This window comes from Sorex araneus, chromosome 4 (assembly GCF_027595985.1).
Source record: "Sorex araneus isolate mSorAra2 chromosome 4, mSorAra2.pri, whole genome shotgun sequence".
Classification (NCBI taxonomy): domain Eukaryota; kingdom Metazoa; phylum Chordata; class Mammalia; order Eulipotyphla; family Soricidae; genus Sorex; species Sorex araneus.
Window position 1 is genome coordinate 110,418,946 of NC_073305.1, and position 15,796 is coordinate 110,434,741.

Genomic DNA, 15,796 nt, shown 5'->3' on the forward strand with positions numbered 1-15,796 from the left:
GAAGGATTGACTCCTGTCAAGGTCTGGTCCAGGGTATTCTCCTGATGCCAGCGAGAAGAGCCAGAGCAGAAACTCCAGAAGCAGAGCAGCTTGTGGTAAGAAAAAGGAAGTAAGGCTAGTGGGGCTCAAGCCAAGAACAAATAGAAGAAAGACAGCAGGAGATGAAGCCAGAAAGAACACAGGATTGATGCTACCCAGCTTTATAGGGCTAAAGAAGATCACTGAATATTATTCTACTCGCAGCAGAAGTCATGAAAGGATTTTAAGCAGAGAGTGATAAGTCCACTTTTCTCAGAGCTGCAATAATAGCTATAACAATACATCAATGATTCTCAACCAAACTCTGCGCTGTTTGCTCGTAACCACATGAGGGATATTAAGGCTATATAACAATAACAAGAGAAGTTAAAATCATAACAAAACGACCAGAAGATCTCCCTATTGGTTCTGAGAAAAAAGATACAATGTAATTTAAGAAGGCAGAATTTCACATATGTTAGTGGCTATAATTAATAAAATAAACCCTTTCCGGATTTGGCAGTGACAACAGTTCAAATACGAGTGTCATTTGAATACTCAACAATCTAAAATAACATTTTTACAGAAAAAGATGTGTTGCTCACAGTAACTGTCTCAACCTGGAAAGTAAGAGAATTGGAAATGCAAAGATGGTACCTTAAACCAGTATCATTCTATTTTACAGCTTTGCCAATGGAGCTTTGAATAAAAAAAAGTACATTAAAGTGAGCTTCCAATTAAAAAAAAATCGCAAATATGGGCAAAATTTCAGTCCCATTACTTGCCACTGTAACAAATGATCAAGTAGGTGTTAGAAAATGAAAAAGCAGAGTATCACTTTCTAATCCCCATAGGCATCCACCCTGTTTTCAGTGATTCTTTATCTTACAGTGAAGACTTGCAGAGAAAAGCTTATTTCTGGCATGTTTCTGATAAGGGTGGATGCATCTTTCTAGGGGGAGAACCAGAGACAAAATCTTTCTAAACACACATTGCACTTAAACATGTGCCAAGTTTCGCTGTGCCTTGGAAATTGGGAAAGCACATGTGCTACTGATGATAGTACTCAGCAAATGGACTTAAACTAGATGAAGTACAGTGACCAAGAGGGAGAGACACTCAATAATTTAGATCCTGATGGTTCTCAGAGCTCTGTTTAGGGCTGCTGAGGGACAACAGCAATGCCAGCAAAAGCTGCTGGTATTTCCTGTCTGTGTGTTTATGTGAACTGAGCTAGAATTCTGAAATAAAGGAGGACCTCCTCTGTCTTGTGAAGAAGAAACACAAATCAGCCCTTTCAAATTTCCCACCCTGAATTTAGATTTCCCTTTTCATCTCTTTAAGACTTGAGGCTACTTTGTAATAAAATCCTCAATTTATACCACACATGGATGATTATTCTACTTCCTCCATATGCCATAAAGCCCTACAAGTCAAAGGCATCTCTAATGCTGCCCACTCATCTGCCACATAAAAACTTAAAAGAGAATAGGAGGAAGTATAATTTAAAAAATACCACATCTTCTGGTCTTGCTCCCCACTGATAACTGCTGTTATTTCTTATACTCACCCCCTCTCATATAAACTTACAGGTATTCACAAATTGTTATGCTATTCTATGGTCAGTCTAATAAATAAAATTTAGAAGGAATATAGTTTGTTAAACAGAATTATGAATCATTTCTGATTTAGGATACTGTAGTCCTGTCATCCCATTGTTCATCGATTTGCTCGAGCGGGCACCAGTAACATCTCCATTCTGAGACCTGTTGTTACTGTTTTTGACACATCGAATATGCCACAGGTAGCTTGCCAGGTTCTAAAGTGCAGGTGGGATACTCTCAGTAGCTTGCCAGGCTCTTGGAGAGGGACGCAGGAATCGAACCCGGGCCGGCTGCGTACAAGGCAAACGCCCTACCTGCTGTGCTATTGCTCCAGCCCCTTAGGATACTATATAAATAAAATTACAAATAATTTTAAAAAAGTGTGTGTGTGTGTATATACACTGCAAGGTAGTTCACAGTCAGCATCCACCTACCACTCACATGCCCTCTACTTCATCTGGCGAGTGATGCATGCAGGTAGCCGATGAGAGTTACCTGAGCACCGCTAGTGAGTCCAGGTCTGTTTATAACAAGCTGATGTTTCCTGGCCAACTCACTCTATTTCACTTCCAAAAAAATAAGAAGCTGTACTCAAATTGCCTCTGAGATTGCAGGGTTGATTGACAATAATAAAAAATATGCAATTAGCTACTGTGAAGGCCAATGTCTAAAGAAGACAACCATAAAGACAATCAACATGACAGATGTCCAGGAGACTATGCAGGCAAATTAGAAAGAAATAGTTAATTTTTCACTGATTTTCAGAACTATAATTCATAAGGAAAAAGACACATGCTTTTTTTTTTTTACCAGATTAAACAAGATGTGCACCAAGTAATACACAACCAATCCAAAATTATCTCATTAAGCTATATCGCAAACCTTCAGAAGCAGAAACAAATGTCAGTGAAGCATTTTTTCAGTACCTATGTGGTCTTCACACTCGCTTTAGAAGGCTCAAAAATGCTTTGCCACTGTTAAAGAGTAATAGATATGTTTAACTATATGGCACAGTAGCTATATCGCCACATACAGTGGCAAGTGAATGCCTTAATTTTCATTTGCCACCCTTGGGATAATTGGCTGCTTCCTACCAGTTTTACTGTTCTGTTCTGACTATGTCCTTTCTTAGGAGCATAGGAAGTATGGTTGTAGCAGGATGTGGTAAGAGAAGAACTAAAGAGAAGAGGAAAATGTGCAAGGGGGGGGCAGCTAGGAAATGATCTCTACTAAATATCCATTTGGCAATCTGACTAAAAACTAACAGTGACAAAGACACTAATTACTGAGAACCCATGTCCTAGGGCAAAGCAAGGCAAGGGAGCATGGCATTCACAAGTGTCTTTTCTAGGCATTTTTTGAAAACAACCCTGGAGGTAGTCAAAGATGCTGCCATGACTAGATATCTATCTAATCGATGTGGAACTCTATTTGTCCATTTATTTAAAGAGAGAAAGATGGGGCAATTCACGCACTGTACTTATTACTGTTATGACTGAAACTGGGTTTCCATGGACCATACCTGTGAAAGACAGGATCCTTAGAGGAACAAATGGAACTGAGAAATCAATCTCTGGTAAAGCAGTTGCTCCTTACCTGGAAGGAATTCATAAAACGAAGGGATGAAGGCAGAGCAGAGTTATTTCTTGATAAGATCAACAGTAGTTCTAGGCAGGTGGCAGAGGGCAGGGTTAGAGAGTGAACACTGATGTCATTTTCCCACGAGCTGGCAAGTCTGAAACACATGGGTATATGGGATTTCATAAGTGCTTTGATTAAAATTCTTTTTAAAAATCTGATGAAGAAGAAAACTTGCAGTGTGGGAGGAAGAGCAGTGCACCAGTAATAGAAACGAACAATTATACTAAAAATCCGCTGAGGAAATGTTCAAGACTTCTTTAAATGTTTTTGGTTTAAAACAGATGGATTAGGCAAAATGTTCAGGCCAATATTTCACAGAGTTTAAGATTTCTATGAAAGGCAGAGCAGAGCCTGGCAAGCTACCCGTGGCGTATTCAATATGCCAAAAACAGTAACAATAATGGACCTCATTCCGCTGACCCTGAACATGACAGGGGCAGATGGAGACATTACTGGCACCCACTCATGCAAATTGATTAGCAATGGGATCACAGTAATACAGTGATAAGTGATGAAAGGCAGTGTCACTAATGAGAAATATGTGGAAAGGGGAGATCAACGTTAACATAAGGAATGCTTTGTTTGTTCTATTTACTGTTACACATCCAACATCATGTTCAACAATAGAACTATTGTTATTTCCTTCTTTGTTATTCCCCAAAGGTATAAAAATTGTTTCTGAGCTAAATGTACCCTGTGGAACATCTAGTTCAGTAATATGAAAACTTATAAAGTGATACAATCCTTTGTAATCTTGCAAATTCCAAATATGGAATATATTCATAACAGAATATTTTGTAAATGCCTCCACATTTAATATAAATAAAAGGAAAGCTGGACCGGAGCGATAGCACAGTGGGTAGGGTGTTTGCCTTGCATGCAGCCAACCCAGGTTTGCTATCCGTGGTGTATTTGATATGCCCAAAACAGTAACAACAAGTTTCACAATGGAGACGTTACTGGTGCCCGCTTGAGTAAATTGATGAATAATGGGACAACAGCGCTGCGGTGCTAAAAGGAAAGCTGCTTTGTCTGAAGGGTAAGGACTGGCAGGAGCTCTTTTTCCTCCAAAACCTGATCCAAGAAGCATTTCTACTACAACCTGTAGTATTTATGTTAAAAAAAAAATTAATTCAAGAGATGAGGAAATTGAGGGCTCAGAAGAAAGAGACTTCTTTGAGATGAGGCAGATGTTTAGAAAATGATACAACTGGTTGGAATTCTAGTTTCCCAACTTCCTGTATAATGCTTAAAGAGGAAAATCAGGAACTCATTAAGAGAGAAACATAAGAAAAATCTGGGTCTTATGTTATCAAGTTTTCTATTTAAAGGGCATTTCCTTCCTGTGCCCCGACTAAAGAGCTTCTTATATGTACATAGATGTATATACATATATATATGTGCATGTATGTGTATACATACATATATATATAATACATGTCTCCAGCCCTGTAAATTTTTTTTTATAAATCTGCTCTTTATTGCATTAAAGGCAAATAATGCAAGCTTCGTGAACAATCAGTGGTAGACAGCATAATGAATTTTAACACTTTATATAAGAACTTGTATAATAAGGGATGGGTGGTAGGGTTTTTCACTCTGGAGAAGTCCATGTTCTCTCTTGAACATGTCTCTCTCTCTCTCTCTCTCTCTCTCTCTCTCTCTCTCCTCTCACACTTCTTGAAGTAAATTTCTTCAAATAAAACTATTTTAACACACACACACACACACGCACGCACACACGCTCACGTGGGGCTTGTATATTAGTATATTCTGGTAAATAAAAATGGCTGAATGTTTAGAAAAAAAGATTAGGAGGTAATACAATAAATATAAACTTGTTTCCAATATCAGAAAGTAACAATCTATTTTTTTTACATTTTTGACTTTTTGCTTTCTAATTTTTCAAGTAGTGTTACTTTAAAAATTAGAAACAGATTAATGTTATAATGATGCTGCAATGCAAAGGAGTATTTAAGTGCTGTTCAAAGGAGTCGGCATGTTAAGTTGCTGTGCTGTGATATAGTAAATAGAAACTAAAGTGCAGTAGCACTGCCGTTGGCCTCTCTTTTCCTTTGGGGCGTGGGTGTGAGGGGGAGTGTAGTGGGCACACCTGGAGATGCTCAGGGCATACTCCTGGCTCAGTATTTAGGGATCACTCCTAGTGGGCCCCTAGAATAGCATGGAACATCAGGAACAGAATCTGGTGTAGCCATGTGCAACGCAAGGGCTTCAGCCACTATACCAGCACTCTGGCCCCTAGGTCACTTTGTTTTTTTTTAATTCAATTACTGTGAGATACAGTAACCAAGCTTTCATGTTTGAGTTTCAATAATACAGTGATCAAACACCCACCAGTGCACATTCTCCACCACCAATGTCCCCAGTATCCCCCCCTTTTCAATCCCCCATCTGCCTCCAAGTGAATGCAGTCCCTAGGCCATTCTTATTTTGGAAAGGGGCGGGCACACCCGGCTCTACGTGCTGTACTACAGCTCCAGCTCTGCCTCAGCCACTCTTTAAGTACCCTTGGAGAAGCACTCTCAGGAAAGCGTTATTATCTTATAAGATTTTTAAATTCAAACAAAACAATCCAAGACACCAAAATTTACACAAAAGAACACTTCTCATATTAATGATAACTACCAACAAAGAAAGAATTAGTTACACGCATTATTCATATCTCTGTAATTACAAATATTTGCATGGTATGTGAATTCAACATTAGCATTTTTTTTTTAGTCCTTAAGCTGTAATAGTTTTTATCTCTACTGAGTGAAAATATAATACTGACCATACAGTCAGTAAGTGATGAAAAGAAACTCAAGTATGATCTTTTCCACTCGTGAGTGAGAGAGACAGTATAGGATGATGGATGGGTTTTTTTTTTCTTTTTGAGTCACACCCAGCAATGCACAGGGGTTACTCCTGGCTCATGCACTCAGGAATTACTCCTGGCAGTGCTCAGGGGACCATATGGGATGCTGGGAATCGAACCCGGGTCGGCCTCGTGCAAGGCAAACGCCCTACCCGCTGTGCTATCACTCCAGCCCCAGAGAGAGACAGTATAGGGAGTAAGGTGCTTGAGCCCTGGTTTGTTCCTCAGCACTGCAGAAGTCCTCCAATTACCACCAGGAGTGACCATTAAGTACAGAGTCCAGGTATACTCCCAACCCAAATAAATACATTTCTTTCTTATTTTAATACATGGCAAACCAAGCCAAAGCACATGACTTTCTGAACAAGTTCTAGCTAAAAAAACTGAAAATCTCCAAGGCAAATAATGGCTTAAGTTTTATGTGTCAAGCATCTCATGTTTTAACAATCTGAACCGTAATGTTTGAAATTAGACTAATTGGAAAGACTTAACAAGATTCCAGTAATTATATTCATTCTTTTTTCAACAGTATATATTTTTGATGTTTATATTTTGCATTTCTCTATAATTTTAATCACACACATTGTTTAATTCTCACAGAAATATCTTTGTCTATGTAAAACAAGCAATACATAAAAAATAAAAATAGCTTTGGACACAGAGCATTGAAAGCAGAACTAATGACAAATCATGACCTAAAACTTTTAGATAATGGTTTACAGTTTTATAAAAGATAATTAGAAACAAAGAGTCAAGAGCAATCAAGATAGATGTCCTAGTATACTGAAAATATAATTTATCTGATATCAATGGTCAAACTCATTATAAGGAATTTAGGGTACACAGTGGTTGAATCATAGGTGGTACTTTCAAAGACTATCCACCAATGGCTCATCTATCAATATAAATTTCTGTGATCAATAAAACCATTTTAAGAAATATCACGATCACGAACACGAAATCCCGTTAATCATCGATTTCTCAAGCGGGCTCAGTAACCTCTTCATTCATCCTTTCCCTGAGATCTTAGAAGTCTCTCGGCTCAGCCCTCCCAATGATGTCACACTGGAGGCTCTTTCAGGGTCAGGGGAGTGAGATCCAGCTTGTTACTGGCTTTAGCATATGAATACACCAGGGGAAGCTTGCAAGGCTGTCCCATGTGGGCAGGAAACTCTCAGAAGCTTGCCAGTTTCTCCCAGAGAGAGAAATATAGGAATGCAATAATCTAGACTTTGGATTATTTCTAATATTTCCTATAAAAACAGCTTAGCTAATCTTTCCTCCATCACTAATCTTTCCCAATAAAACCAAGAAATATACTTCAAAAGAAACAACACATTAAACATAAATTGAAATGTATTTCTGTAATTTTTTTAAGGTATAGGAAAAGGAAAAGCTTTCCTAGGAGACCTGAGTTGTCAGCCAGATGACCTTAGTCAAGATACCAAAATGCAAGCAGAGGACGCACCATCTTTATTTCTAAACATATGCCTTGACAAAATTCCCTAGAGAAGAAAGTATGTCCTATTTATTTTTAAAGACACAAGGAAAAGGTGGAAAGGGCGGAGATTTAAACTTATAACAAAAATGGTATAACTGAGAATGAATAAAAGACTATTCAATATATGGTAAAAAAAGATCTAAGAAAAATGGAAAGGTAACACAATCTTCCTGGAAACATAGAATCCATTTAATGCAATTAGAAAGGGAAAAATGATACAGAGTAGAAATAGTTACCCAAATTACAGTATTTCACAGAAGTCCAAAATAGTGTTTACAAAGGCAGAAAGAGGTAGATACTTAACTCTTATGCTTCTCATAGTTTAGTATTTAATGTATATTCTTCAGTCCTAGGAAGACCTGCAAAAGTAGCTAATAATATTTAAATAAAAGATATCTTATATATCTAGATATCTTAAATATAATTTCAAAGCTGCATCAATAATAAGTCCATCAATTTAAGTTCTCAAAACACCAAAATAGGCAAATGACCACAACTCAGTGCTATGATAATGATAAAATATTTTTTATTTAAACAAAGAATCAATGCTTTTAAAATTATGATGAACTACCAAGAATACAAAATTCTGAAACAACTTAGTATACTGGCATACTTATAATAAGTCATATTAACTCCATTATATTTAACATTACATTTTAAACTATAATATATAAAGCTATTTTTTAAAGAACTTGAAAAATGCACGTATCAATTGTGCTTATATATTTTAACATAAGATCCATTAGTAAAATATTTTGAAATTGCAGTATTTTCGTTGAAAATGACAGGAAAAAACTAAGTTTCTTAAATCAAAATGTCAGATACTGCATTTTCTTTTAGCTACTGTGATTTACAGTACTGTCAATGGCAGGGTTTCATGCACACAATAGTCTAACACCATAGCATTCACCAGAATATCAGCTACCCTACTACTGTCTCAAAGCTCTCCTCTCAGCACTGTGCCCCCTGCACTATCTTCCCTCCATAGAATTCCTAGGTTATGTGAAAGCTTCCCCAAAAGGGTAAAGCTGTCTACATTTCCACCAGAGGCAGATGAGGGTTCCTTCCCACCCATCCATGCCAACACTAGTTGTTTTTGTTCTTTTGAAGTGTGCCAATCACACTGGTGTGAGATCATATCTTACTGTTGTTTTGATTTGCAATCCTGATGATAAGTGATGCAGAGCATTTTTCCATAGATCTCAATGTCATTTATATCTTCTTTGAAGACATGCAGATGTTTGTGGAAGTTTCTGTACATCTTCTCTCCTCATTTCTAATGGAAATACTTGGTGTGTGTGTGTGTGTGTGTGTGTGTGTGTGTGTGTGTGTGTGTGTGTTTGCTAAGGTTTAGAAGTGCTTTATATGTTTTGGATAGTAACCTCTTTGTCAGATGAATGGTCGGAAAAAATATTTCCTTCTAGTCTGTGAATGTTTCATTTACTTTGAATTTTTAAGAGAAAAAATTCAGTTCTACAAAACCTGAAAATTACAGCCCTCAAACTTTCTGTCATAAAACCTATAAGTTCATCAAAGTGATCTCTCTCTTCCTCCCACCTGCCCACCATGTATCACTAAGTATCAGTAAAATGATTCTGCTTTAAAAAAGATACCAGAACAAAAATTTCAAAAGTAAGTGAATTAATTCATGTCAAAGACATTAAAAACCTTGGTTTTTACTAAATGCCTGTATTAGTGCATGGCACCAGCTGCTAAGAACAGAGGCAGTTGACTGTCAGCCTTTCATCAAAGAAGAGAACACGCCCCAGGAACAAGTATGCCAGACACTTCATAATTAGAAGTGATAGCATTAGAACTGTAATAACTAGAAGTCTGTCTACAAAGAACAGCTTATCCCCTCCAATTAAAAAATTAACAGTTGCTATAGAAAAACATATGTATATAAACATATGTGGAATAAATGAAAACAATTGTACACCATTTTAAAATAAAGTTTATTACAAAATAATTCAATAAAAATCACAACACATGTTGTTGCAAAGTTTTTTGGGGAGGTTTGTTGTTTCTTTTTTTGTTTGTTTGTTTGTTTTGGTGCCACATCCGACTCAGGGCTTACTTCTGACTCTGTGCTCAGGGATCACTCCTGGTGGCATTTGGGGGGGAGTTTATAGGGTGCCAGGTGCTAGGGATTGTGTTGATCGGCAAACATCCATCCTCCCTGCTGAACTATCGCTCTGGCCCCATGTTGTTGTAAGGTTTCATCATTTCCCCCATTTTTATTTAGGCACCATGATTCTGCTATTCTGTTTGTTTGCTTTTTGGGTCACACCCAGCAATGCTCAGGGATTACACCTGGCTCTGCACTCAGGAATTACTCCCGATGGTGCTCGGGGAACCATATGGGGCGCAGAAGATAAAACCCAGGTTAGCCATGTAGAAGGCAAACGCCCTACCCACTGTACTATAACTCCGCCCCTACAATTACTATCTGTATCATTGTCATCCTGTTGCTCATCGATTTGCTCGAGCGGGCACCAGTAACATCATCATTCTGAGACTTGTTGTTACTGTTTTCGCATATCAAATATGCCACCGGTAGTTTGCCAGGCTCTGCCATGCGGGCGGGGATACTCTTCCTAGCTTGCCAGGCTCTCTGAGAGGGATGGAGGAATCAAACCCGGGTCAGCCGCGTGCAAGCCTTACCCGCTGTACTATCGCTCCATTACCACCCCTACAATACTGTTTTTAATAGTTCTGGGCACATACATAATGCTCCAAAACCACAACCATCACCAGAGTGTCAGTATACCTCCACCAATGTACCAAGGTTCCTTCCTTTTCTCCCACCCCACCTTCATGGAAGACTCAGTTCTATAGGCTCTCTCAGGGTCTGCTGCTATTGAACATTATTTCCTTACTATGTTTCGTTATATTATTTCACATGAGGGAGATTATTCTATCTTTGCTCCTCTTCCTCTGACCAAGTTCACTCAACATAGTCTTAGTTCCATAGAGCAGTGAATTGCCTGATTTCATCTTTTCTTCCAACTGACCAACCCTCACCGCCCCCCCACCACAAATAAAAAGAATTCACTTCTAAGAATTGATTTTTCAAGGTGACAGAGCTCTATGATAATGAAGATTAAAACTATAATTAAAACAATAATAGTTATATTAACAGTGTTCAGAAGAGTGCTCATTTAGATAAAGTTTTGTAGGTCATTTTGAGTGTTTCTCAGTTTCCCCAAATCAAGTCATGCTCCTCTATCATATAAATGAATCATATAAATGAAATCAGACAAATATGAGGGGTCTTTTTGGTCTAGCTTCCTCCACTTACCGTAATTTTTTTTCAAAATTTATGGTCCTCATTCAGAGTAAGAATTAATGCTTTTAGGTTAAAATCTGATTTCTAATTTACCATCTTTGATGAAATATTAAAAACAGTTCCATTTTAAGCTATATATCATAATATTTGTGTTAGCATATTAAAAGAGTAACCATTTAGGACAAGTTTTCAAAGAGTTTTTAAAGAGAAGATCTCCTGGCTCACATTTTTTACCATATTCCATTACCAGAGGAAATCAGCTAATCACTTTCAATCTTCTAATAACTGTAAGTCAACGGATGAGGGTTGTGATGCAATAAATTAGGTACAGCCAAATATTCTCATAAGTCAAACTCTCAATGGGCACCGTGAGGCAGCCTGTCTCATCAGGGGGGGCAACTTAGTAAATTTGTACATTAATCACCATTACCTACACTCATACAATTTCAGTTCTTTGCTCACATGGATTTAAGAGTTTATAATACACAAAGTACAAAGCAGAGGCCAAAGGCTTATTTTTATTTTTTACTTCTCTCATGTGGTATTACAAATAAGTTATCTTCTTTCTCAGTTCAAACTTTGTTAAGATGTCCAGCGAAACCATATTTGGTGTCATGGGGGGTGGGGGAAGATAAGATTTATTGGAGTTCTGTGGACCCATAGCTTCAAAGGGGGATATATCTAGTGTTCTGTACCATATCCAACCCTCACCTCCCCTACCTTTATGGAATACCATGATCTTCTCTATGTTCCTCACTTGTCTTTTTAATCTGTTTCTTAAGTCCAATCTCAGATGGTCTCTTCTTGGAAACCCTAAGGTCCTTCTTTTGCACAAGGGCACCTAACAATGGTGTCAATCAGCTAAGATGAGATCTGACCAGTATTTTGGTCTCTTGGGTATTAGTAACTTAATTATTTACACTTAGTTACAAATGGCTTTGTTTTGCAGATGAAAATATAAATCCACTCACCAAATATTCTGCTCCTCTACGAAAAGAGTTAAGAATTCAAGTGCTAGGGCTATAGAAATAGTACAGTGTATAAGATACTTTGCAGAAAACACATAGGGTTTGATCCCCAGCACCCCAAATGGTCCCTCAAACACCACCAGGAGCAATTCCTGAGTGAAGAGCCAGGAGTAATGCTTGAGCATTGCCTAGTGTGGCCCCCAAACAAACAAACAAAAAACAACCAAAAAAAAATCAAGTGCCAAGATCACTAATATCTTCATGTTCCCATCAAAAGGAGTCTTTCTTTGATTTTAGAAACTATCCTCATGTTTAACTTCAGATTTCTTGTTTTTTGTTTTGGTTTTGGACCATACTTAGCAGGATTTACTCCTGGCTCTCTGTTCAGGAATCATTCCTGGCAGAACTTAAAAGATCATTTATGGTACCAAGGATCAAACTAGGCTGGCCACTTGGAAGGCAAGTGCCTCATTCCTGTACTATCTCTATAGGCCCCCAAACTTGTGACCTCTGTCAAGTCAAATAACTATAAAATTTCACTCTGGTAGAATGAAAGCCTAGCTTATCTGTTCCAGAAAAGATAGAGTCTCAAATTAATCTGAATAGAAAATACTTATTTTCATAACTTAAATTGACTAATCGTTTAATAACTTAATTTGTATATACTGAAATAAGATATAAAGAGCGTGTAGGAGATGGCTAAGTAACTAAAGAGCAGGCCTTGTTGGGATGGAGAAGGAACCACTAAGTAAATGATGATTGGAGGGATAACCCGGGATGGAAGATATGTGCTGAAAGTAAACCAAGGACCAAACATAATGGCCTCTTAGTATCTGTATTGCAAATCATAAAGCCCCAAACTAGAGAAAGAGTAAAAGGGCTTGTACCTGCCATAGAGGCAGGGATTGGGATAGGGTGGGGGTGGTGGGTGGGGCACTGGGAACAATAGTGGTGGAAAATGTGCACTGGTGGAGGGATGGGTGCTCGAGCATTGTATGACTGAAACATAATCATGCAAGTTTGTAATTGTATCTCACGGTGATCCAATAAAAATTACTTAAAAAAATAGAGCATGCCTTATTAGTGTGATTCAATTCTCACTGCCATGAATTCAATTCTCAATGCCACCTACATGCACTAAGCATGGTTTTGGGAGCTCTGTTGAATAGAGTTCCCAAAGCGGCAACAGAGTTTGTGATCTCTCCTGCCCCACAACTCAAGCTGAACTCTTGGAAACATCACAACCAAGTGTGCAACTCCCAGACATCACAACAGCAACAACATAAGATGGCAATCATGCCCCAAAGTTTTAATAAAGCACCCTAAAGATCAAAAAGTATTCCCTGGGAAAGCAAGGCTAGACAGGAAATACTTGGCTAAATCTTTTCATGGTAGAACCAACTACTTTGGGTCTCTTTTTGTCTGTTTTGGAGGTTACACCCAGCAGTACTTAGGGGTTATTTCTAGCTAGCTCTGCGCTCCAAGGTCACTTCTGGTAGTGACTGGTTCTGGGAACAGAACTGGGGTTAGTCAAGAGCAAATACCTTAATCTTGATACTATATTCCAGGCCCCAAATATTACTAAATGGAAACTTCTGGAACCTAAGAATATTTTCATTGAAACTTCCAATGGAACTTGGTTCTATACTAAATTCTTCCCACACAGGAAGTTCCTTTTCTTTTCTTTGTTACTTTTCAATAAACTACTTTCAAAAAACCCCCACAACTCCAATGACCAGGATTTTAAAAATATTAGGTAGACAGCTTCTCTTTCCTTGATACTTAACCACTGACATTAGCTATCAAACACACACACACACACACACACACAACATATTATGCAATATGACACCTGGCTTATGATTAATGACACCTGGCGTGGTGAAAATTGGTGAAAGCCAGTTAAATACCGAATTTACTAGTATGAAGAGAAAAGTAAACTTGTCCTTTTTTTTTTTTAACAGAAATACTTCTTATTCCAGATACAAAAATATTACATACCCTGAAACCATTTACTCTGTACTAAGAATTTATCTGAGTATTTTTTTAACCTAGGAAATAAGTTGAAAAAAAGTTCCTGGTAATCTGGAAAGAACTTATTTTTCATCTTAAAATCACCTTTAATTTATTAATGTTTTAATGTTTTATTTTAATTTTGTTTTATTTTAATAAAACAATGTTTTTGTTTTATTTTAATAAAACAATGTTTTTGTTTTATTTTACAATTGTTTTGTAAAATATTTTTTACAAAATACTTTATTTTATGTCTTATTTTAAAACATGTTTTATTTTAAATGTTTTATTTTAAATTTCTGATACATTCAAAATATAAACTTGCTTTAGAAGTAAAATAAACATATACTTTTAAGTGTAGCAAAAAATTAGGCTTTTAATACCTGAGTCATCTCTGATTAACATTCCAAGTATCATCTTTGATTCTGCTTTCTAATTACTTATAAAACTGAGTTTTAGAAGCTAGCAAGCTCCAAAAATATCAAGATTTAAATGATGATTGAGATCTATATTCACATGAAAAGATAGTCACAATAATTTGACAAGTTAAAATAAGGCAAAATAAAGTATAACATTTAGCTAAAATTGACTAATGCATAATTATATTTTCTAACCATATCTTTCTGTGTATGTATACAAAAGAGATGTATGCAGGGAAAAGGGCCAAAGCTTTAATAGCAGTTTTCTATATAGACTGAGATTTAAGGATCTGCTTTATTTTGTCTTCTTTCAAATACTTACAGTGAATATGACTATGTCACTGATATAAAAGTGAAGCTCTTTTTATTTTGAAAATAAGTGAAACTTATCTCTGAATATTTAAAATATAAATTCACATTATCAGAGCAAAATTAGTTTTTATGCAAGAAATCAACCAAATCATCTTACAAGAACTTCAATATCTTTAATTTACATGAAACTAACCCAATCAGTATTCATTTCCATGAAAAAGAAAAAGGTACTTAAGGTGATAAATTTAGAATTCAAGATTTTATTACTGTCAGCATCACTACAGTTCTAGGTTTTAAAACTGTTCCCTACAGTTTGACGAATTTAGCGGTTACTGTTAAAGGGATTCTTAGACTACAAAGAACAAAACTAGAGAGCTTTTCTTTTTCTAATGAGCTAGGAAAAATAGCTGGAATGGAAGGAAAAATTATTTCGAGCAATTTCTATAATCTTGGAGCAGGTAAAAATCGATGTCATCTGCTTTTAGCACATTGCTGAGATAAACCAGACAGTGTGACATTTTATGAAAACTACTGCTGTTTACCCTAACATTTGATTTACCACCCCCATATTTTTTATGTTCAAAAAGGTCATAATCATAGCCTTTCTGCCTTGTGCTATGATTCCATTGGGCCTTACAACCTAAGAAAATACTGTTTAAGTCTAATCAGATCAAACAGCTGTTTTAACAGTTGGTTTCTCCAAAATTAAGATTCTATTCTTGACAGTGCCTAACAGCTCAACTATTCAAACAGCTGTTCAGATTGAAGAATTAAAACCAAATGTACATAGTTTTCCTCCCATCTGCGAATTCCGTGAGATTCTTTGAGAATGGAAACTTCTTGTTGATATTCTTTGACCTGTTTAGATTTTCATACCTGTACTGCTTCTACTTCTGACCTTCAGCCTATATTTCTGCCACCTTCATGTCTCCTGGTGTTTGCCCTTTGTCTCCTTCATATTCTAAATCATTGTTTCCATTTGCAGTTCTGCATTTCCTTCCTTATATATAGTATCTGTGTTTTACATTCTAATTCTCTCTATTGTCTTGGAAGTATTTCTTTTCCACTGAAATGGAGGTAGTATAATTCATAAGTCCCAAGTCTCCACTGATATATTATTTCCAATGACTTACACTTGTACTATTAAGGTGAA

The 15,796-nt window shown here is 36.9% G+C and overlaps 1 protein-coding gene across 1 annotated transcript in view; it reads right to left on the reverse strand.

The window, feature by feature from the left end:
• Nucleotides 1-15,796, reverse strand: part of UBE3D (ubiquitin protein ligase E3D) — a 160,160-nt gene that overhangs the window by 63,028 nt on the left and 81,336 nt on the right. The window contains exon 9 of the mRNA XM_055136148.1: nucleotides 3,219-3,357. Coding sequence (XP_054992123.1) covers nucleotides 3,219-3,357 — 139 coding nt within the window. The remainder of the gene's footprint in view (nucleotides 1-3,218; nucleotides 3,358-15,796) is intronic.